This window comes from Corythoichthys intestinalis, chromosome 19 (assembly GCF_030265065.1).
Source record: "Corythoichthys intestinalis isolate RoL2023-P3 chromosome 19, ASM3026506v1, whole genome shotgun sequence".
In the NCBI taxonomy this organism is placed as follows: Eukaryota; Metazoa; Chordata; class Actinopteri; order Syngnathiformes; family Syngnathidae; genus Corythoichthys; species Corythoichthys intestinalis.
The window spans coordinates 9,178,146-9,203,508 of NC_080413.1; the positions used below are offsets into that span (position 1 = coordinate 9,178,146).

Sequence of the window (25,363 nt, forward strand, 5' to 3'; positions counted from 1 at the left end):
TGAGGTTTACCCATGTAGACAAATACAGGCCTCTCTAATATTTTCAAGTGGGAGAACTTGCACAATTAGTGGTTGACTAAATACTTATTTGCCCAACTGTATCTCCATCATGGGTGCCATTAACAGTGACAATATGTCGTTTTAACATTACGACTACCACGAATTTATGAGAAAGGACAAAAACAATATTTCTGCGATATGAGGGAATTATCAGTGTTACGGCTCCAAAGTCAAATTACCACACCAAACACAAGAATTAATGAATGCTATGTATTTAAAAAATAAACCCAAGGTTATTTTGACTGTTTCTTCACTGAATAACAAAACAAATCAATAACAGGTTATGTTGATGGACAGTTTTTGATTTCCACAAACCTGACCATAAAATTAAAAATACTATCCAAAATACATGTCGACGCACCTGTTAGCAGGTAAAAATGAGTTGTTTTTTTAAACATCTTTGTACAAGAACATTAACTCGTGTGGATACAAAAATACATGGCAACAATAAGACTGGATGCCAGTCTTGTGGCTTTCACTTTAAAATCCCTAACCTTTTGTTCATTTGAACTCTTCTAATCCCAGAGTTTAATTTGTCCGTCCCAACCACAGGTGATGATTTTGGAGGTTTCGTGGGGATGCCACAGGGCGCTGATGCACACCTTGTCGTGTGCTTTGATTCTGTGGTACAACCTGGTCGTCTTCCAGTCCCAGATGTTGAGCTTTCCGTCGGCATCGCCTGACACAACGTAGCTGGTAGAATGGTAGCAAGAATATGTATAAGTACAATGTAGGATTTTTCTTTTGTGGGTATTAAAGGGAACCTTAGACTTAAAGACTTGTAGGCGCGAATAAGCCACAATGGTCCTCTTTTACTATAATGTGTTATTAGAAACGCATATTATTGCCATTGATTTAAAAATCTATAATATTGAATACATGTTTTGACCTACGGAGAGCACGCAATGTGCGCTGGGGGTGGTGACGCGGTTGGGCCAGACTGGGAGAATAGCGGTGCTAGCTAGCAAGCGAAGCTAGTATGACGACTGGCATGATTTTGTCACATTCTGCCGCTAATCAGATTGTTTTGTTACAGAGATGTGGGATGAGTTCTAGAGGCGTGCGAAATTTCCAATACTTAGATTATTCGCGATTCGGCCGTGGAAGATTTGAGGATGATTCACAAACATTCAAATTCCGATTATTGAATTATAGCAGGTAAAGCGGAACTAAAACACAGTCAGTGCAGTCTTCGGGACGCAATGAGGAACGGACCGAGAGCAAATTTAATGTTCAACTCATGCCGCCAGATAAAAAAAAAACAATACCTGACTGCAGCAGACAGCTGCTACAAACAACGCCCAGTTGCTAGTTGCTACAAACATATGGCCATATACGGCTACGGTAGATATCACATACAGTCCCTGACAAAAGTCTTGTCGTTAATCCATTTTGTAGAAACAACTGCTAATAACCTGACTTTTAATTTTTCAATTGGTTTCAGAAAGGTTTGCCACTGTTTTGTGGATTTTTCAGATGAATCTTCCATTGAATTACACCACAGTTGCCGCAAATATTGCAGGAGACCTACTGGAGCCCGCATGGATCCGAGATTCAATCAGAAAACAGTAAAGTTTGGTTGTGGCATAATCATGGTCTGGGGTTACATCCAGTATGGGGGTGTGCGAGAGATCTGCAGGGTGGAAGGCAACATAAATAGTCTGAAATATCAATAAATCTTAGGTGCCTCTTACATTCCTAACCATAAAAAGAGACAAATTCTGCAGCAGGATGGTGCTCCATCGCATACTTCAATCTTTACCTCAAAGTTCCTGCTTTCTTTGATGTTCCTGATGACTTCAGCAATAAATTGTATGAATCCTTGCCGAACCGCATGGATGCAGTCCTTCAAGCCCATGGAAGTCATACAAAATATTAAATTTGGATCTCACAGCACCACTACTTAATTTGCTTGTGTAAAATATTTTTGTATTTGAAGTACATTTTTTGTTCAATTTTCACACTACTTTCTGTAGGCGACAATACGTTTGTCTTGCCAAATTTTGACCTTTATGTCTTCATTAAATGATAAATCTTTTTTCAGTGAAACAAATAGATTTTTGTACATTCAACATCATTTGGGAGGGTCTTAGCTTTCATATGAGCCATTTCTGAAACCAATCGAATAATTAAAAGTCAGGTTATTAGCAATTCTTTCTACAAAATGGATAAGCGACAAGACTTTTGTCAGGGACTGTATATGTAGAACTAGATGCGAAATGACAGACAACGCCGGCATTAGAACATATATAGAGAATTAGATGCGAAATGACAGACTTGCCGGCGTTACTAAACAACCGCCATTTTAAAGCAGTAGACTTCTCTAGAAGGCTTTTTGTTGTAGCGAACCTAATTAACTTTTTATCTAAAATACTGCTAAATATGCAAAATCTTGACTTGAATCTATCTTTAAATGATGAAACAGTTTTAAAACTTCGGCATGTCGAAAGAAGACAGAAGGGAAATCATGGAATAACGGGAGCAATTTTAATCAATAATCGATTTATAATTGAATCGGAGCCTCTGAATTGTAATCGTATCGTTGGGTGCCCCAAGGTTCCCACTTCTAATGAGTTCCCAACGTCTTACCTGCATCCAATTCCAGCTCATCAGCAGTGACTTTAAACCGATCCTTGGCGGCTTGCTGAGATATTGACTTGCTGCCATTTGACAGTTTGTATATCCCTTTGTTGCTTGTTGTATCATTGCCCTTTTTTTCTTCATTTGTCTCCCTCGGGGTGTTTTTTTTTTTCTTGTTAAATTGATGGCGACCTACTGTCACGGACCCTTTTTGTGTCTCCCTTTTCACAATCGCATGTTTTTTGTGTGTGTTATTGCTGTCTGAAGTGAGCCGCGTTTTCTAAGACATTGAGGGGTTTCAATATCAAATTACTATAACACTCATGCTAACATCTTTTAAGAACTACAAGTCTTTCTGTCCGTGGTTCCCTTTAAAAATGGACTGAATTGCTCTTGTTGGCACACAGCAAGTCTTAATTAACAGAAAGGATTTAAGGCGATTACGCTTTCTAAAAAAACATTACATTTTTTTCCTCTGATCCGACATGTCACTCATTAAGCTTTCCAAACCTCTAAAGTCCATTCAAAGTCTATTTACCTCATGTCCGGGGAGAAGTCTACCTGGCAGGCGTAGCCAGCGACCATGTGGCCCTTAAAGATCTTCTTTTTGTTCAGTCGGAAGCGGTTTTGGGCTCCGAAGATCAGAATTTGATTGTCCATGGACTGGCACGCAAGCCACTTACCTTGAGTTTGAAAAACAAAAAAGCAGCATAAAAACATGAGATTTTCAAAAGCAGCACATGGAGATTAGTGTTTGGTAGCCATTTTGGCGCAAGTGGAAACCTGAGTGGACACCCACTTAGATTCCATGCATAATTCAAAACTACTGCAGGGAAAATAGCCAAGAATGGACAAATATAAACACAGACCTAAGGAGGTCAGAAAGACTGATTCCCGGTAAGTTCATAAAATGAGTTCAGTATACCCGAGCTAGTAAGGTTAATTAATTACCAACAGATGCCAAAAAATGGTAGCACCAGCGCACTATTAGTGTTAAAAAGAAGCTTATTGAGTCACTACAACATAGTTCCTTGGCAAAAAAGACAGCCGTTGGGCAAGTTTTTTTGCGTATAAATTAGACGACATGTTCCAAAACAGGGTTCAACAGGTTCCATTTTGGGATATTTAAGACTTTTTAAGACCTAAATTTGATGCCAACTATTGGGCTAATTTCAAAGTTAAACAAAATTAAAAAAAATCAGTAACCATAGACTCCATCACCAGTTGACAAAACAGCTCCCACAGACATTGCGCCACGCCTTCCCGTAAGGGGCCGACCCAGGCTGGATATTGAGTTGGCTTTCACTGTGATAAACTCAAACACACGCTGTGTTCTAACGCTGGATTTAGTTGGAAACAGGACAAAGGTTTTTACTACATACAAGCAGGCAAGAGTCTCAAGAATGATTTGGTCGGGGATTGAAGGTTTTTATTATATTAAATAGCACCGTGCATGCACTTCGAAACGTTTTGGAAAAAAAAAAAAAAAATCAGTGGATAAAATTAGTGTAATTTTGGCTTAAACAATTACGTAAAATTAACTACCCGTTTTTTGCTTTTAACCAAGAATCTAAACTATTTTACGTTTAAATCTATAGAAATTTCGTGATTTAAGCATTTATTTGCAAGAATTTTCAACTAAAAAAAGCTCTGTTTCGTGACGGCCATCATGTTGTATTACACAATACCGTAACCTTTGCTTGAAATATTTATGTAAAATGAACGATAACTGCCCGTTTTTTTGCGTTTAACCAAGAATCTAGACTGTTTTACGTTCATATATATAGAAATTTTGCGATTTAAGCATTCATTTACAAGAATTTCAAACCTAAAAAGCTCTGTTTCGTGATGGCCGCCATGTTGGATTACACAATACCGTAACTTGCTTGAAATATTTACGTAAAATGAACGATAACTGCTCGTTTTTTTGCGTTTAACCAAGAATCTAGACGGTTTTACGTTCATATCTATAGAAATTTCGCGATTTAAGCATTTATTTACAAGAATTTTCAACTAAAAAAGCTGTTTCGTGACGGCCACCATGTTGAATTACACAATACCGCAACTTCTGCTTCAAATATTTACGTAAAATGAATGATAACTGCCCATTTTTTGCTTTTAACCAAGAATCTAGACGGTTTTATTTTCATATCTATAGAAATTTCACCATTTAAGCATTTGTTTACAAGAATTTCAAACCATAAAAGCTCTGTTTCGTGACGGCCGCCATGTTGGATTTTGTATCTGTACACATGACATTTAAGTTGCAATTTCTGTCAAAAACTTGATATATGTTAAATATTGCTATTGATTCTGAAATTATAGGTGATTATCTCTGCATTTGGTGTTTTCTGTGCATCTAGCATAAAATCTGAGAATTTTATGGCCATTTTAAGTTTTGTTATATAAACAATAATTCATCAGGATTTTATTATGGAACGACTGAATTTTTGGAGACTCATATATGCCTAAGGGAGGTGCCTATTCTGGTTTTAGGTCGCTAGTGGCTTTGGTTTTGAATATATTTGAATTTTACGTTTTTTTAAATAGGCCCCCTATGGATTGGCCCCGAGCCCCGTGTCCCGTTAAATGATAGTCTATGCAGTAAGTTCCAGGATGTTGGCAAATTCCTCAGTTATAATTTCATGCAATGCTGCTTAATTAAAATTTTAAGTAGTTTAAGACCTAACGGACAAAATTCCAATCCCTTTTAGAAAGACATCAGATTAAGATTAGTAAATGTTAGAAACCCAGGGTTTCCACCAGTGCTTTATATACCTGGCAGGCCGCGAGGCTTTTCTTGCCCAACGCCAGGTTAAAACAGTGCTCAAAAATAAAAATTATAGACATCCTAACCACATTTTGAACACATCTAGCCATAGGCTTGGAAGTGCAATGGCGACATCTAATGGTCAATATGTGAACAAATTTGTCCAGGTCTCTGCCATTGCACTGAATTGTATTTTACTTTTACTTTTATGAACATTAACTGCCAACCCTCCCACTTCAAATGAATTGGGCATCTATTAGTGATAAACCAATTTAAATTCACAGTACAAGTATAAAAAGAGCCACATGATTGGCTGTTTATCATTGTCAAAAGCTGGCAATGCGTTGACTTATTGAAAAATCCAAAAAATATGAATTAGCAAAACATGTTCACTATCTAAACAATCTGTCCAATCAGGTTGCTGGATTTACAGGAGTTTTCTTCCCAGAAAGAAGACATACCAGGGAGCATAAATTAGGGATTTGATTTGGATCACACGGGTCTATCAAGCGGCTTTAACCCAATCCTGCTTAGCTCCCTGTGTCCTCTCTCATAAATCCGACCAGCTAATAATACAAGATGCACTGCTGTGACCCATATGCAATGAATCCACTCAATTACAGCATCCCCGGGAGGTTCGGTTGCTGCCAGCTCTGCTTTTTTGACTCACCGTTAGGAGAGAGCGTCACAGCCGGCATGGAGTGCATGCTGGGCTCGGCGATGTACTTGAAGTCCACGGGGATGTCCCTGAAAAGAAACAAAGAGAAAACATCTTGATGCATTGATACCGATACTAGTATTGGTAGGTGCCCTGAAATGGCCTTAAAATGCAGGTATTTGTATTAGGTAGGGGTTGGAACCTCTGGATACCTCACGCGATACAAGGCTCACGATAAGGATTATCTCACAAAATTACGATATAACAATTACAGTGGTACCTCTACTTACAAATGTCTCAACGTACAGAATTTTCAGGTTAAGACACACCTCAATTGGGAAAATATTGTCCTTTGTTACGAAAGAAATTTCAGGTTGCGGAAGGCAAAAATACAGTATGGCTGGTTATTGCAGCTCCAAGAGTTTACTGAACGTAACATACTTATAACTGCCCTGCCATTGGCTAGCGCCTAGCATTCCTGGAATCCAGTTGACTAAGAGGGACCTCTACTGTACAATGTATCACAAAAGTGAGTACACCCCTCGCATTTCTGCAGACATTTAAGTATATCTTTTCATGGGACAACACTGACAAAAATGACACTTTGACACAATGAAAAGTAGTCTGTGTGCAGCTTATATAATAGAGTTCATTTATTTCCCCCTCAAAATAACTCAAAATATAGCCATTAATATTTAAACCCCTGGCAACAAAAGTGAGTACACGCCTTAGAAACTACGTACATCCCCAAATGTCCAAACTGAGTACTGCTTGTCATTTTCCCTCTAAAATGTCATGTGACTCGTTACAGGAGTGCTGTCAGCATTGCTGCAGAGATTGAAGAGGTTGGGGGGTCAGCCTGTTAGTGGTCAGACAATATGCCGCACTCTACATCAAATTAGTGTGGATGGCCGTCACCCCAAGGAAGCCTCTTCTGAAGACGGTAAACAAGAAAGCCTTCAAACAGTTTGCTGAAGACATGTCAACAAAGCACATGGATTACTGGAATCATGTCCTATCATATTGCTTTTGCTGCTCAGTTTGTGAAATATCGACAGGGCTATCCTTCTCATTAATATTATGTTTGGGTTCGAATTGGAAGGGCAGAACCGACGACATGTGTACGTAGTTTGAAGTCCGGCAGCGAGCCCATGTGATGTCACCGCCGTGCGACGTCAACAACAATAATGGCGACCTATTAATTAATTTTGGGCTAAAAATTTTACAAATTTCATGGAAACGAAAACATTAAGAGGGGTATTAACATCAAATTATTATAACTCGTACTAACATTTATTTTTTAAGAATTACATGTCTTTTTATCCAAGGTTCCCTTTAAAAAAAGCCACAGAAGTCACGTCTGCTCATTACTGCACTACACCAGCATATGACAATCGGCTTTCATAAACAGGACGAGTTTGAAGTACAGCGCTCTTAAAGTGCGTACGACAGGAGAAAAAAAGTCTTATATAGGATCATTATGTGAATTAGAATCATATTTTGAGATGATTCGACTATGTACAACAATAGACTATATTAGTCTTTTAATCTGCCGGTTAGCCAAGCCTACCATTATAGGGCTCTAGCGTCCCCAACAGGTGGATGACGTCAGCGGAGTCTCGATTTCATTTCATTTAGTATGCAGCCCATTGAGGGGGAATTATTCACAACGAGGAAAACGCGACGAGGAGAGCCGCAAAATGTCATTGTTTCAGTCTCTCTACGCCAATATTTTTACAGGATATTCTTTTTATACAAGTATTTTTCCCCATTAGCTAAACAAATGGCTTGAGAAGGACCAGTCAGCACGTTGAGGGGGAATTATTCAGAACGAGGAAAACGTGACGAAGAGAGCTGCAAAATGTTATTGTTTCAGTCTCTCTACTCCAATATTTTTACAGGATATTCTTTTTATCCAAGTATTTTTCCCCAATAGCTAAATAAATGGCATGGTCATGACAAATAACAGTCTTGTGCTAAATGGAAGATGAAATAATAAAAATGCATTTATTCAAAATTACTCCGTAATGGTCAAAACTGTCGACTTCACCTTTACTGTCGCACCTCCTGTACGATATTTTATACCACCTAAATCGGGCTTATGTCATTTCCCTTCCCCGGCTTCGGAGAATGTAAACAAACCAAGAGGCGTGACAGCTAGCCGAAATGCTAACCCGAACCGAGTGATGTTTCAAAGTCTTCGAAGCGGAAAATCACACATAACTAGCCCGGATCATTTCACATGACGACTGGGTTGTCGATTGCCTTCGCCGATCAGCAAACCGCCCGGCGGAGAGCAATTTACAGCTCGTTCCCCTGCTACTATGGACAGGAGAGCTCGCCGGGGAAGCAGCTGGACAATGACCTCTGAACAAACCGGCCGACGTCAGAGGAGCGTGTAGCTGCCAAATGGTCAACACGAATACGGCAAAATAATGCTTTACTACATGGCGAAGTTGTAAACAGTGAGAGACTCAGTGGAGGAGGACAGCTGCAGTTGTTGTGAAGCCAACATGTGGAGCTATTGTGTATGAGGAGAGCTTTTTACATGCCTATCCATGATCAAATGTAAGTAGTCCTTTATTTAAAGAAAGCTTGTATTGTTTACTTTGTAATCGCTGTATTCGCGGCTATTTTTAACACAAAGTTTCAATTTCTGATCGGGTGGAAAATAAACGTATTATTCCGCAAAATCAGCTGAATCTTTCGTCCTTCTGATACAACAGTACGGCTGCATAGTGCAGAGAACTCCTTCCTCCGTACACGTCACAGCGCCCTCTTTCTCAACTCGAGACTGTTGCCGGAAGTCACTCATTTTCGTGACACAGGATTCAAAAAACTAAAAATAGCAATCGCTTCACATCCAAGCGGTCCATTTCATTCAGGAGCATAAAATACCGCGTGTATTACGAAATAAACATGCTTTTTCGTGTCACAGGCACTTTAATTTGCGACCTATTGTACAGCGGATCTATACAACATTGAAGCCACCTCCTGAAACTTTTGTCTTTCCTCGCTAGCAATGATCCTCGTGTGCTATAAACAAAAGCAGCTCCCGCCCAGTTTGGGGGAGGCGCTCTATCTTTCTTTTTTTCATGGCAAATTGGACAGCTTGGCCTGCGCGCCGGACGAAAAAAAAAAAAAAAAGTCCGGAAAATACATGTTGAGAGCTTTTCATTTGGATCGAATGTTTTTGCGTATTAAATCAAAGAGGGCATATCGAACGGTTCAATATAAAACCGAGTATTGTTACATCTTTAATGTCAGTGAAAAAAAATCACCTTGACAGTAAAAATCAACAAAGATGGCTGTGAATGAGTTAATATCAATACATCGCCAGCCGCTGCAGCAAGTAACACGAGCCTCTTCTGGCGAGTTATGCCTAATGCTGTCATAGAGCTGATTTTGCAAGCCGTGTGAGCTAGCGGAGGGAGGGAAAAAAAATGGACGAAAATTATAGCCGGGAGCCAGGTGGCATCTGTGGGAAAAGAGGACAGTAAAGCCAGGCGAGGCATATCACTCGCCTGCTTTGCTCCCAGGCCGCCCTAATAAAGCCCCAGTACAGTCTGTGCCGCGAAAAGCTTTTTTTTTTTTCACCAGTTAATCCTTTTTTGCGCTGGCATGTTAGCCTGAGAATTAACGAGCGCTGAGATGAATATTCGGAAAAGGTCATGCAGGGGCCCAGAGTTCAGGTGTTCGGTTATAGCTAATTTACTCACCACTCCCAAACGCGAAGACTCTTGTCATCCGACGTGCTGACAAAGCGGCGATTCTCATCTACGAAGGTGATGGTGTTGACTGCACCCAAGTGGCGGTCGTATTCCTGGACGACTTCGCCGGTCCTGATGTCCCACTGTCAAGGAATGATTAAAAAAAATGAGTGAAAATTTATAGGCAAGTTCAATTAAAATCCAACAATCAGAGTTATCAAAATTTTGATTTAATGGGGAGTTTTTGTTAAAAAAAATAGTGACCGCCAATTGAATAAATTTTTTTCTGGGTCTGAAGAGAGAATCAGTGGGTATTGATTTTGTGGGATATATTTTAGTGTATTGTAGCATCCCAGTGCCACAGGGCTCGCCACAGGGGTCAGCACCATGGACGGCGACACCCCTGGGCGGCGACTACCCCACCTGCCGGCAAATGCCTCATCAGGTAACACCTGATGAGGCAATGCAATCAAGGCACTTTCCCATAAGAAGGAGAAGAGTCGCTGTTCTGAAGTGAGCTACAATGGGAGCCAATAGGTATTCATCTTGGTGGTCCAAATTTAATGTCAGCAGGAGCAAATAGGAGTTTTTTTGTGGTTCCAAGAATTCTGAGCTTGGAGTCACTCAAAAAGGTTCAATGTGCACTTTTAACTAGGGATGTTCCGATCGCATATGTTTCTGTCCGGGTCACCTGATTTTGAGAATCTGCTGATAAAGAGTGCACAATGTTTTTTTGTTTTTTAAACAAAAGTTACAAACATGTCACTGTCCCACCTTGCCGCCTTCATGATGTGAATTATTTTTAAACGAGAATAACGTAGAAAAATGCTTGTCTTTATTAAATAATTAATTGAATGAGTCCACTCAAATCCATTCACGCTGCACGGAACAGCCTCTCGCTTACACAATGAGTTGCCACAGCACACTTATGACAGGGCTGCAAGTTTAACTATGATTGACACATTTGTGCCTTTGATCGTAGAGCCACCAAGCTTCTCTGGCAAGATCAAACAGCCCGTTTTTTCTTCTTTTTTTTTTAAAAGCTAACTGCACGTTTTTTTGTTGTTGTTGCTCTTAACCAAGAATCGAGACTGTTTTACATCCATATCTATAAAGAAATTGGGGATTTAAAGCATTTATTCACAATAATTTTCACCAGAAAAGCTCTGTTTACATAAGGCGGCCGGTAGCTACATTTACTAACAGACTAGCATTTTACTTCGACATTTAAGTAAAATAAATGCTAACTGCAAGGTTTTTTGCTTTTAACCAAGAATCGAGACTTGTTTTACGTCCATATCTATAAAGAATTCAAGGATTTAAGCATTTGTTCACAAGAATTTTCGACAAAAAAAGCTCTTTGTCCGTGATTAAACTCAGTCAGCTTTGACGGTCTCGCAAACTATGCAGGCTCCCTATTTTTCGGCCCCGCCCCCCGTCAGTACATTATGAAGTCTATGCTTGAAGTACCAAACCCAAGCTGCACTGGACAGTTTGGCCGTACTTTGTAGCAGGAGGGAGGGTGTGGCGCTGTATGAGCATGCAGCAGAAAACCTTAAATACATTTTTAAAATTAAATCTAATCCTCTTCACCCGATTCCGATCCTCTGATAAATGGCGCGATCAACCCGATTTCTGATAGCGTGATCAGATCGGGACATCCCTACTTTTAACTATTTTTTTCCCCTGCTAAACTTTGGACATTTTCCTTTAAAAATGGTAATAAAAATACTATTAAATTCCCTTAACATCATTGACGGGTCTGCAACTAACGATTAGTTTCATAATTGATTAATCGGACGATTAATTAAACAATTAATCGGATGAATGTCACTTGTTTCACTTACCTTCACAATTTACCTTGAAGCTGTTTTAGGTATGTTGTAAGTAACCAAAAAGACAAAATGGATGACTCTTCAAATATTTTATAAAAGCTTCCCCGCTTAACTACCACTAATCTAAAACTGCATCGATTATCTAATTCGTTGGCAACTAATTTATCAATTTAATCGATTAGTTGGTTATTAAGAAGCTAGTTTAGACACTAAGAGGTCCGAAAATTTGCAAAAATGTAAATTGTTTTCCCAAAGTAAAAGCAGATTATTGTTCATTTCCAACTTTGACTTAACAAAAATATAATTAAGAAATCTGATAATGTCCACAAATGAGTTATAAAAGTATATATGTATATTAGTTATATGTATAATTTCAAGAATTCAGACGTTTAAGGTAAAGAAGGTCGTAAACGATTAATTGGTTATCAAAATAGTTGTCGATTAATTGTTGCACCGCTAAACCGTTGAACTATAAGATGTTTACAATTTTTTAAAGTACATTTACGGTACCCAGAAATAAATACAATTTTACTTCAAATTTATGACACTTTTTTGTCTCAAAAAATTGGGCGTTATTTTGTACTTTTTGCTTTTCAGTGTAGCTTCAATACTCCTAATCTGGCTGTTGGCTTGAACCTTTTTACACGATAAAATGAGAACCATCTGTGCTAAATAAACTTCAATAACTCATTATTAACAGCCATTGCCTCCTGTAACTCCCCTTCCTAACAGTTATGTCCTTGTACTTTTAATTTATGTGTTAGTCCAATATCTTGTCTGCTTCTCTACACTAAAAGCATGATGATAAATGCTTGCTGGCTGTCATGCAGGCACACATGACTACACAGGGTGCCGCACTGCAGGATGGGACAGGAATGTGTTTTACGCCGCTTTGGGCACAAGGTCACATGAAGACGAGTCGGGGGGAAGGGGATGGTCCTTTACCTGGACTATCTTCTTATCTGACATTCCGGCCACCAAAAGATTCTGCTTTTCTTCATCCGGGTTGAACTTGACGCAGTAAGGAACCTTCCTATTGGTGAAGCGGGATATGCACTGACCTGATAATCAAAGGTGGGGTTAACTCTTTTCTGCCCTCTGCTGGAGAGGAACTCCACATTTCTCCCAAAAAATACAATATAAAAAAAGCAGGAGTATTTGTGGAAGCGTTCTACTAACATACCAGTCTCCGAGTCCCAGAGTTTGATGTAGCGGTCGTAGGCGGCGCTGAGGAAGCGATTACCGCTGTTGTTGAAGCAAATGTCTCGCACCGCTTTGCTGTGGCCTAGAAAAAGGAAAAAATGTGAATGAATCTCAAAAACTAATATGAAAAAGTCACTTTGAGTCACCCCTCTCTCGTCTCATTAGCATGTCGCTCCACCCGCCTGCCTTTGATATCACATTTATTAGAGGCATGTAAAATCTGGGGTAATGAGGGGGTTTGGGTCCAAGGATAAAGTGAGAGCAGTGGGGAGATGAAAGCGGGATTTAATCTTTAAATGAGCTTTTTCTCGCTCAAAGACAACATGGCGGCTGCAGGGCACCGGTGACAATTTTGCATACTCCCGAAAGAGTTTCTTAACATTGGCGGCGTTCGACGTCCAATCTGTTTTGACTGAGAGAGGCAGAGTGATAGCTACAACTCCTTCACACACGCTGACTAATAATACTGTAGAACACAAACACGATTAATCATTAAATTATAATTACTAAACTGGCATGTTGAAAATCGGGGAATCAATTTGCGCACAGGTGTCAAAGTCGAGGCCCGGGGGCCAAATCAGGCCCGCGGCATCATTTTGTATGGTCAGCGAAAATAAATTGTGAATTGACTGTGAATTGAATTGTTTCACTGATATAATCAGAGAATACCCCCCCACCCCCACAGTTTTTTTTTTCCAGTTTGGCTGGGGGTGCGATTTACACTCTGGAGCGACTTATGTGTGAAATTATTAACACATTATTATATCATTTCATATGTTATTTTGGTGTTTTGGAGTGACACAGATGGTTTGGTAAACTTGTTAGCATGTTCTTTATGCTATAGTTATCAGAATTAAAAGTGTGACAATATCTCGATACAGCGATATATCGCGATATTTTGCAACCCGATTGGTTATCGATATGCTCCCGCCAAGTATCGATACTTTTATTTGACATATTGGCCATTGGATTCTGTAAACTGCTCGATGTTTGTTGAGCAATTCCTTGGCGGTCCACTAGGGGCGCTCAAGAGTGGGGATGAAGGTAAAGTGCGTACAAGTCGTCTAGAGAAGAAGAGAGGAAACTCCAAGTGGGTTGAAAAAATAAAAAAGCTTCGTGGGAACGGTGGAGGAAAAAGTGACAAAAATATTGCTACAAATCACACATGTGGACACACTTTAGATTTTACACCAACAAGAAAAGAAGTAAAGTGAACAAGGACTTTCCTGCATGCAAGAATTGTCTGACAAAAAATAAGGTTCACTGGCAGCTGGTGAAGAAGTGGACACGGATTTCTTCACTGCTTCGCTTTCATCACTTGAGGTAAGAAAGTTTTGCAATGATATTGATTTTTTTAATTTACATGTATTATTTTGATAACATTTGGTGTTGAGTGATATAAAATAAACCAGGGCCCTAAACTGGATGAAAATGAATATTGAACAAGCCTACATGAATTTACTGATTTATTTGGTATTATTTGAGAACCACTTTCCATTTAGTATACTACACAAACTGTTATTACTGCCATTTTGATACAATAAGCTATAAAAATGGTTTGAATAGCTTCCATGATATATAAGGTGATGTGCATGATAATTAATGTAGCCTACTTATTAAAAATAGCTAATTATTTTTTATTTCTATACATTCAATTCATTCATATTTTTTTTAATTCACCCAATACTTCAAACACACACACAAAAAAAATCAGGATTTCAACTCAAAAGCTATTAAGTAGCAAATATTTTTCGTTTTATTTTGTTGTTTTTAAGGTGAGGAAGAATGTGACTGACTGAGTCCGACATCTAAAATGCTGAAGCAGATGGTGGAAGTGCTCAAACCAATGCTTTTGGCAACAAAGGTCATATACGAAGAAAAGACCCACCAATTTTATAATTTCCCCACTCCAAGCTCAACTGCTGACTGACACCTACAGCACCGTTATTTTTTTAATTCATGTTTTATTTTGTTTTAGAAGATTTAAAACTTTAAAGAAATTAAGGGGTGCCATTAATCATGATCTCTCCAAGAGATATCAGTGGTTGTGGTTTGTTTCCTCTATATGTGAAGGTAAACAATTTGCAGTAGTAGATTCATATTTTACAGCAACATGGCACAGAAAAGGTGTCACTGTTTAATAAATGACTCAAACAGTATTTTTTTCTATTTTGAAATATCTTTTTTTTTCTTTCGTTTCAACAGTTGTATCATAGAATATCATGTATCAAATTTCTGACCAATATATCAATAATCGCTGCATCGTGATACCATGAGATAATCGTTATCGTGAGCCTTGTATCGTATCGTGAGGTGCCCTGAGGTTCCCACTCCTAATCAGAATAACTCTTAGCTCTTTCAATTGTCTTTGTTTTTACCTTCTATTGATTTAATGTGATGTTTATGATCTTCATGTGATGTAAAGCACTTTGAATTACCTTGTGTTGTTAAATTGTGCTATACAGATGAATTTGCCTTGCCTTGCCTCAATAGCGATGTTACGTTAACATACGGTACACTTATTCAGCATGTTGTGCTCTATTGTATTTTTATTTTAAAATGGATTTCAAGATGACATACAGTGCGCTCCATAATTATTGGCACCCCGGAAAAAGATACACACTACACAGAAATGGTTCACCAGACACAAAATCAAGCTCCTCCCACGGCCATCTCAGTCCCCAGACCTTGTTTTGTTGGCAAAAGGGGGTTGTACAAAGTATTAACACCAGGGGTGCTAATAATTGTGACACACATTATTTGATGTCAAATAATTTTTTCTTTATGTGGGATTTTTTCCCCACTGAATGAATGCACTTGTATTGAAGGTTGGATTTTTCTCTTTTTTTTCCATTAGGGTCCCATATTATTTGGATAAAAAATATATATATATTAGAAGTAGGGCTGTCAAAATTATCGCGTTAACGCGCGGCAATTAATTTTTTTAATTCATCACGTTAAAATATTTGACGCAAATAACGCACATGTCCCGCTCAGACAGTATTCTGCCTTTTGGTAAGTTTTACAGCAAGGCTTTTTGTGCTGTCTAACAGCGAACTCTTGTGGTAGCCTTACGACATGGTTTATTGTTGTCTTGCCAGTTCAATATGGCTGCAGGACGTCTCGGGCTGACGCCTACGTTGTAATGTTGTGCTTATATGATCCTTGGACAAGATTTGTGCGTAAGTATGGTTGTTGTAAATTACGCACATATTAAGTTAGTAAGCGAAATGTTATATTTTTTGTATGAGACGCTTTTTGTTTATGTTTTGTGAACCTGTATAGCGTGCTAAGCTAACGTTGTTGCTAATGCAATGCTTGTGTACATTTTTTTTGTAGTTTTACAACGGTCTAAAGAGGACAATGGTTTGAGGCCATTTTATTAATAAATCAGATGAAAAAGAAAGAAGTCTGATTATTATGGCGTCGTTCACTAGCTGTCTAGCTTTGGAAAAAGTAGACGCTTCGGAGTGAGGACAGCATAGACAGATTTAAATGACAGTAGACTGAAATGCCCACTACACTCCTTATGTACCGTATGTTGAATGTAAATGGTAAATGGTGTTACACTTATATAGCGCTTTTCCACCTTTCAAGGCGCTCAAAGCACTTTACACTATCTCACCATCCACCTACTGGTGACGCAGCACCAGGAGCAACGTGGGGTTCAGTGTATATCCATCTTGTGTCTTATCTTTCCATTCCAACAATTTATTTTACAGAATATATATATAATTTACAGAAAAATATGGCAAATTTTATAAATGGTTTGAATTGCGATTAATTGCGATTAATTACGATTAATTAATTTTTAAGCTGTAATTAACTCGATTAAAATTTTTAATCGTTTGACAGCCCTAATTAGAAGCTAAAAAACATATCTTTTTCAGGGGTGCCAATAATTATGGAGGGCACTGTATCGGTTCTATGTGTTGGATTTTATGAAGTAAATTTCCCCCAAAAATGCGACTTATACGCCGGTGCGACTTATGTTTTTTTCCTCTTAATTGCGCATTTTTGTGCTGGTGCGACTTATAATCAGGTGAAATTTATAGTCCGAAAAATATGGTAACTCTTTAAATACCCCAAAATAACTATCCAAAAAGTCCAAAAGTATTATATTTTGTTTAATGATGGAGGATACTGCCCTCCGGTGGGAGCGTTGGGTCTGGCTGGACCTCTGACATGGATAAAGGATAGCTGCGCTCTGGTTTGGCTCACATCAGTCTAAGTTGTTTCAGCTAATACAATTTTGTGTATGCATTTGTAATGAAGATAGAGTTACAGTTTGTGGTGCTGCGTGTGAGCGATTTGCAATGAGAATTGTAAATACGTTAGCATTCGTAGCATTTTAGATAGCGGACTTGTGTTAGGCAAATTAGGATAATTTAATTTACATATTAATCAGACTCGATTGACGTTTGAACAATTGTTTTGTGTCAAGTGTGTTATTGTAAAAATGCGTGAACATAAGAGTATACATGATGTGTTACGTTTACAAACTGTAAAAAGTGAATTAAAAAGCTTAAAAAAGCAAAATTGCCTTGTTTGCGGTCTGTAAAGCTCAAGGACTTCACGTTTAGTGAGGACACAACACGTCATATTAAAAAAATTTTGTAAAAAATAAGATACTGTGAGGTACAATAAGGTGCTGTTTATGCAACCCAAAAAAAAAATCCGACAGGAGACAAAATGGTGGAAAACTCCCGCGTGGTAAAGTCGAAATCGCGTAAGTCGAGTAGGTCGTAAGCCGGGGACGACCTGTCCGTGGGGTGTAAAAAATGTGCGGGAAAGTAGCAGTAAAGGATTGTAGTGACTCAGGGACGAGTCGTAATCTAAATTCAGTCACCTAAAAAGAACAATCAATTGATTTAGGTAATGACTAATTTAAAGATGTTAAAATAATTTAAAAAAAAAAAAAAAAAAAAAAAAAAAAAAACAAGTAGGATGAGAGTAGGAGTAATTTTGACTGGGAGTGGGACGCGATTGGGAGTCATTCTACAAGAGCGGGACAGGAGGGGATTTACTTTTTGATTTATCACTGGGATTGGATGAAAATCCACTCCCGTTTCATGCTCTATTTCAAGGTATAGGATTGGGGCTTGGTATCGGCAGCTCCTCAAAATCTGACTCGACTCGTGTGCAAAAAAACATGAGATCGGGACATCCCTCATTAAATCACTAAAAACAAAAAAATAACGAAAGATTTTACTTTTAAAAAAAATTAAAAAACATTTTCTCTTTAAAAAAAATAAATAAATAATAATAATAATTAAAAAAAAAACATTAGAAAATCTTTTTTTTTTTTAAATTGTTCCTTTTCTTCCCCTTTTTGATTTATAATATTCATAGACTAGCTTTTCTCAGTGCATAGTTTTTGCTTCCAATGCAGAGTTAAAGCTAAAATGCCCAGAGTACTGTAGTAATAAATACCAATTAGCCAACTAATCGCAAAAGTAATCAGCGATTACTGGCAGCCCAAATACAACTTATTATGTAATTATAAGTAATACGTTCCATAAAATAAAAAAAAGTCTTTTGACAATTTGTATAATGGCCCCATCCCCCACGGACTACACAACGAAAAACCCGCTATAAATAAATCCACTTTGGGACTCAATTTAACCACAAAAATCAGCCTTTTCTGATGAATATTACATCTAATAGTGGGATAACATCAAGAAGAGGGAAAAAAATAAAACCACTCCTTTCGGTGTCCTCCCGAGGCCGCAATCTCTTCATCCCCGGTCTAATGAATAATTCATATTGTTCTGTGAGAGAGCTGACAAGCACAAGTGTGCAAAGAAACATTCTCCTTCCATGACAGCTCTGGAGAAGGCTGTTGAGAAGTGACCTGTATGCATTAACCCTCGACCCCAACTCACTGAAGCAAGAAAAACAAAAACACTGTAGAAGAATAAAATCCCACCTATTAAGAGCTTTACTGCACGTTTGTTAACTTACCAATAAAGGTTCGTATACATCTCCTCTCATTGTAAACCTCCCACAACTGCGGAAAGACAGGCAGATATTAAGAATGTGCAGAAAATACTTATCACTTGGTTACGATGTGTGGTACTGATTACCTTAATCTTACAATCCATAGAGCTGGAAAGCAAGAGATGGCCGGAAAGTGGAAACAGTCGAATGGCGCTGACACCCTAGAAGACGTACAGACAGATGGCATGTTAACATCTAGCACAGATTGATGACGATATGTATCGCCAAATGATGGTAAATTATGCATCGTCATGAATTTCTTCAGCGCTGTTGTCAATTTTTAATTATGTGTAAAGAATATTCAACACTGATTTTCCGACAGTTCTAAAATCAAGAATGTGGAAAGGCCACTAGATGACATTAGAGGCTTGATAAATCACCGCAGTAGTGCTGCAACGATTATTCGATTAACTCGAGTAATTCGATTTGAAAAAAGCTTTGAATTAAACTAGGGCTGCAGCAATCGATTATTTTAGGAGCCGATTAATCGATGAACTAGTTAGTTCGAACGATCGAGTAATCGGATAAGGAACATAAAAAATTTAAATACCTGAGCTGAGCCTCGAACAGTTTAGAAAAATAAATAAATGAGGATCTATGCAAAATAAGAGAACAAATGGCTAACTTACATAGCAAAAGTCCGCTAGCTTAAATGCTATAAAATGCTTTTATTTATTTATTTATTTATTTATTTTTTAAACAATGTTCTTAACAAATTGTTCAGACACTTTCCGACAAAAAATGGCTCAATATACCAATAAACTAAATTACGAATGCATTAAAAAAAAATTTTGTTCAAACAAGAACTTAGCTTATGCTGGTCTTAACAGAGAGCAGTGAATTGAGGCAGACTATAGGGCAGTGTATCCACCCAAATCAAACAAACCATTACAACACCACTTTAATTAAAGGAATACTCGAAGCAGCAAAATTTAATTTGAATATTTATTTTCTAATCGAATACTTGAGTTAATCGATTCATCGTTGCAGCACTAAACTTTGCTGCTTTGAGTATTCGTTTAATTAGAGTGGTGTTGTAATGGCTTGTTTTGAAAGCTTTGCATTTAGTTTTATTGATTTGGGTGGCTACAAGGCCCTCTTGTGGCAACAGTGAATATGCCATAACTCAACTAACATGGCTGAATCCAGCTGCTCCATGTTAAGACCAACATAAGCTATGTTTTGGTTTGAGCTAATATGTTTGTTAAGCATTCATTATTGAGATTAGAAGAAGCAGTTTTTTTTATGGGAATATATGATTGAACAATTTGTTAAGAGCATTAAAAAAAATCCTTAGCATTTAAGCTAGCTGACTTTTGCTATGCAAGTTAACCAATTGTTCTTTTGTTGTCCTTAGATCCTCTAATTATTTTTTATATTGTTTGATGCTAAGATCAGATATTTAAATTTTAAGTGCATTTATTGCTGTTGTGAAATGAAAGTGCAATTCTGCATAGTTTGAAAAAACTCAAAAATTTGCTTTTGTATTCACATTTAATGCTCTTTTGAAAGTATAATCTTAGCAAGCCAAAATATTGCTAGCATAAACACTTGTGTATTTGTTTTAAATTTCTTTAAATTCTGGAACGCATTAAATGCTCGTAATTCCATTACTCAAACTAATTAATAGATTAATTGATTACCTAATAAATCGATAGCTACAGCCCTAAACTTATTCCAATTCATAGAAAGATCAAAATAACTTGTTTTTCTGTCAACAGTTGGATTGTAGGACTTCTTAGAATTTCCTGACCCGTGTATCGCCATATCATGAGATTCATTCAAAACAACTGGAAATAGCAGAGTTCAACAAAACACGCAGAACAGAAAGGACCCAATTTGTTATTAAACAACGCATATGAATGAGTTTGAACGAGTTGAAGGAGAAACCGGTTAAACCCCAAAAGACTCGAGTAGTATTTGATGTTTTTCACATCTGCAGGGCACCGTTTAGGCTAACGAGGCTTCTTTTGCAAGTCAAAGTGAGGACTTCAAAGCTAGCGAGCGTCCTCTACTTACCTTCGTGTGGCCGGTCCAAACATGGATTTGCTTTTTGGGCAGGTAACACTTGTCTGGTGCCTCGGTAGAACGCAGGTTAACGCCCACGTCCTGGGGGATGTGCAGGTAGGACCTGCCCTGGTAGTCGAACATGTCTTTAACTGGTGGAGACAAGGTAAAAAAGGATGTTAATGTGTGAAAGTGACACAAACTGTCCCAAATATGGAACTTACCATGAAGAATGCTCTTCTCTTCCGCCGGAGCTTCCTCTTCAATCCTCCCCCGTTTTTGCCTTTTGGCTAAGTACTCGTCCAACTCTTTCTTCTCGTCCTTATCATGAAATTAATAACATTTATTTAACACTGGAAGTCCCGGGTTTTTTCGGCTATAAAGAAATACCAGAAAGGCGTCAAATGACCCCGATACCAAACTGACTACTGGGGTTTGTCAAACAATAGACCACTTAAAGAAGCAATCAAGCAGGCCACCCCCTCTACACACTCATGTGGAGTCGCTGCCTAGGTGTGAAGGGGACGGTTTCACTCTGGATAGCTGCAATTAGCATCTTGAATATAAGAGGGACGGGTGGACTTCTTGGTGCGTATTGCAAAGGAATTGGCTCAGTCTCATGTGGGCGCAAAGGTGCAGAAGGAAAAATTGCTTCGGCAACAACCTCCAACACCTAGCACTGGGAAAAGGGTGAAGTGTCAGATGTCACCACATAAAAAATGTTTTGTTTTTTATTACACCGTCCTTTGTACTGTGGGCAAAGTGAAGCTTTTGGAATATGTAAAAAAGTTGTCCACCCGATTGCCTGCCTGAGCGGTCCACTGTCCGACAAGCAACAACTGTTTTGTCCAACTGGACAAGCCTATTTGGAAAGGGGAGAGAAAATGGCATCAAAAGGTGTTCATTGCCTCAGACAACCATCCAATGGCAACTTTCTGTCTCCATACAGTTTACACACACATACTAGGACAGTATATGTGAGACATACTGTAAGTCTGACCACAGTATGGTTCAGTGTATGAAGTTTAAAAAAAAAAAAGAAAACTTGACTACCGTAATTTCCTGAATATAAGGTGCACCCGTGTATAATGCGCACCCCAAAATTACTTGTAAAATCTAGGGAAAATTATTGTACCCGTTTATAACGCGCGCCTTAATTTTAGCACCAATAAATAGAAGAATACAAGAAAACAGAGGTTGTGTACAGATATACAAATGTCATTTTACTGACTGGTGAAACACAGCACAAGCATTGACAACTTCTCCAACTTACCAGAATCTAGGAGAAAACAAAACAGATGTGACTTTTCTTTTAAAGGCTGCTGTAAAACGTGCTCGTTTCATCAGGATGAATAAATGTTCCTTCCATGAATTGATACGGTAAAATGAAAGTGAGAACATAAGTCGGAAAGCCGTGAGAGCTCATCGCTGTCAACACGACAGTAACAATAGGAACTATTGTTATTTGGGTTTGAGTTTCCCGAGGGACAGATATAGTTGACGGACTCGCACAGGAAGTCTGTGTTGTTACGTTTGTCATGGTCCGAGTTGCGGAGCTGCAATAAACGTCGATTCAAATGAGTTCAAGAAACTAAATTCTGTGCTTTATGAAGAGTGAAAAAGCAGAATTTAACACAGACGAAATCATTCGGCCGATTAGAGTGAAGTATTACCGAAACAAAATGGTAATGTCACGTACCGTAATGGTCAGCAACTGGTCGCTGCATACGTTTCTTCAACACAACGTGGCCGTGTCAATAAAAAAAAAAAAAAATCAGTTTATATATATATATGTAATATATATATATTTCTGTCTCCATCCATGTACCCGTTTATAATGCGCACCATGATTTTACAAGTTGATTTTGGGGAAAAAAAGTGCGCGTTATATTCGGGAAATTACGGTAGTATGTTTAATTTGGTTTACATAGAGGATAAAACTGAAGAAAAGTCACGTCCTGTCAGTAGTTTGGTCTGTTTTATGGTGGCTTTTTCACCACAACCTGTCTTCTGGGCTTGAATGTGACAACAGGCCAGCTAGAATAACACCAGTTTACCCTTTCCCATCAGCCAAGGCACCCCTGCCCTGCAAACACTCAATCTGCTAACTGCTAACAACCCAGTGGTTTTGCGAGTGTGAATGGGAATTACTAATGAGGACCATAGTGCTCACAAAAGATATGCTGATTAGGGTCAGATGATCCTTCTCTGGTTACAAAAGTTATTTGTATCAACTGATGCACCCTTGGTAGTTCTAGTGTTAATAATCACAAAGTAACAATGTAACCTTTTTTGACAATGATAACAGAAACGGGTGTGTTACCTCGGTGGGTTTTGCCACAGATTGCTCGTCGACGTATTTCGCCCACGGTCCAAGGTAATTATCAATATCTCCCGCGTCGCCGCCCTTGACCTTTTTCCTTTTTTCTGTCCGTTTGTAAGCGCTCTCAAAAACGGTCAATCCTGAAGGAAGAAAAATATCAAAACAATTCAGAGCAAAATCCCATAACACAAAATACTCATAAATTCACCGTAGTTTACCTTGATTTTTCTCCGCCTCGTCCACTGCACCGATGTAACTACTGCCGGTTACTTGGTTCGTGTCTACAGACGGATCTAAAGCATAACCTTTAGAGAGATGAAAGGAATGTTTAGCTTAAACAAATTGATAGAAAATGTTGATTACAAAGTGAAAAAGCCTACCAAGTGACGAAAAGGTCCTCCTCTGTTGTTCGAACATGAAGTCGTTGACGTGAGCTGGTTCGGCGTAGCCAGATAACATGTTCCTCGGGGCGGCCATCTGTTGGGTTTGGAAGGGGTTTTCTGGTCCAAACTAAGAAGGAATTACATGATTTGTTCATTCAAAATCAAGTTTATTTTAATGCTATTCATGAATGTTTTGGAATTGTAGTAACATTGCGATAATACTAGGAGTGGGAACCTCTTGGTACCTCACGATACGATATGCGATACAAAGCTCACGATAACGATGATCTGACGATACAACGATTATCGATACATTGGTCAGGAACTCATTCTAGGATATTCTACTAACAACTAATTAGCAGAAAAACAAGCTTCTAGTGTGAATTGGAATTAGTTTATCACTAGTAGACGTCCAATCCATTTGAACTGGGAGGGTGGCAGCGAATGAACATTCGTTCATTCGCTGCCATCCCTCCCACCTCAAACGGATTGAACGTCTATGGCTGTCATTGGCATTCAATGCCAGGCAGGTAATTTTGGGCCATTTAAGGTCTCACTGGAACAGTGATTTAACCACAGCCATCTCCCCAGTGCCTTTGCCTGACATGCAGCACAATATCATCAAGGACTGAGGGAATTTGGATGTCTTCTTCAGGCAATCATCTTTGTAAATCTCACTGGAACGGCACCAAACAAAAGTTCCGGCATCATCACCTTGTCTAATGCAGATTCTTGACTCTTGACAAGGTGATGATGGAATTTTTGTTTGGTGCCGTTCCGGTGAGATTTACAAAGATGAATGCCTGAAGAAGACATCAAAATTCCCTCAGTCCTTGATGATATTGGGCTGCATGTCAGGCAAAGGAACTGGGGAGATGGCTGTGGTTAAATCACTGTTCCAGTAAGACCTTAAATGGCCCAAAATTACCTGCCTGAATTAACATAAAATATAAAACATAAAATAGAATTAACATTTACTGACCACCACAATGTTTTTTATTCATTTTGTGTTTCTGAATGCTAAAGAGTTGCACTTTTGAACTAATTCATTATTTTTTTCAAGCTTTTTATCTGAGTTTGTTCTACATGATAAAATGTCTGAGTGAGTGCTCGTCAGAGACTGGTTATTGCATACTTTTTGCTACGTTTTTTTTTTTTTATTATGGTGGAAGATTTTGATAATAATCTGTTGGTTCCATTTTTTTTTAATATTTATTTTTTAACATTGACACCTTTTTAAAATGATACCGTGATTCTTGGTAGGAGCATATCGATAACCTTTTGGGATATAAAGTATTACGATATATCACCATTTCGATATTTTGTCACACCCCTAGATAATACCGATAAAAACATCATACAAAAATTGCCATAACATTATAAAACAGAACTTTAAAGAGCAGCTGAAGACCTTTTCGGAATTCGGTGTAATTTTACCAATATAAACTTTGGACGAGTTCGTCAAAACAACCATATAATTTTTAACGCGTAACTGCGAGGATAATTTGCGTTTTTAAATTTTTATTTTTTAGGTTTTGTGCACTCCAGGCATGAAAATGGGTCAGGGCTTAAAAAGGTGAGAAGGGTGTGGAGGGAATATGCTCCGGTACACTGTACAACTAGGGCTGTCCCAAACGACAATTTTTTTTCCCTGATTAGTCACCAGACTAGTTTTACGATTAGTTGACTAATCTAATTATCCCCCCGCCCCCTTTTTTTTTTTTTTTTTTTTTTTTTTTTTAACTAATTTAGCAATGAAATTTTTGACTATGCTTATTGCGGTAATTCACAAATTTTGGAACACTTTAATTCTTTATTAAAGTACAAATAAACA

General features: G+C 38.3%; 1 protein-coding gene across 1 annotated transcript in view; it reads right to left on the bottom strand.

Moving 5' to 3' along the window:
- Positions 1-256: 256 nt before the first annotated feature.
- cdc40 (cell division cycle 40 homolog (S. cerevisiae)) overlaps positions 257-25,363 on the bottom strand; it is a 28,479-nt gene continuing 3,372 nt past the window's right edge. Inside the window, exons 3-15 of the mRNA XM_057822611.1 lie at positions 23,527-23,656; positions 23,365-23,451; positions 23,147-23,286; positions 21,048-21,144; positions 20,836-20,975; positions 18,903-18,977; positions 18,781-18,826; positions 12,797-12,898; positions 12,559-12,674; positions 9,788-9,921; positions 6,081-6,157; positions 3,179-3,323; positions 257-753 (exon numbers count right to left, since the gene is read on the bottom strand). Coding sequence (XP_057678594.1) covers positions 576-753; positions 3,179-3,323; positions 6,081-6,157; positions 9,788-9,921; positions 12,559-12,674; positions 12,797-12,898; positions 18,781-18,826; positions 18,903-18,977; positions 20,836-20,975; positions 21,048-21,144; positions 23,147-23,286; positions 23,365-23,451; positions 23,527-23,656 — 1,467 coding nt within the window. The 3' untranslated portion in view covers positions 257-575. The remainder of the gene's footprint in view (positions 754-3,178; positions 3,324-6,080; positions 6,158-9,787; positions 9,922-12,558; positions 12,675-12,796; positions 12,899-18,780; positions 18,827-18,902; positions 18,978-20,835; positions 20,976-21,047; positions 21,145-23,146; positions 23,287-23,364; positions 23,452-23,526; positions 23,657-25,363) is intronic.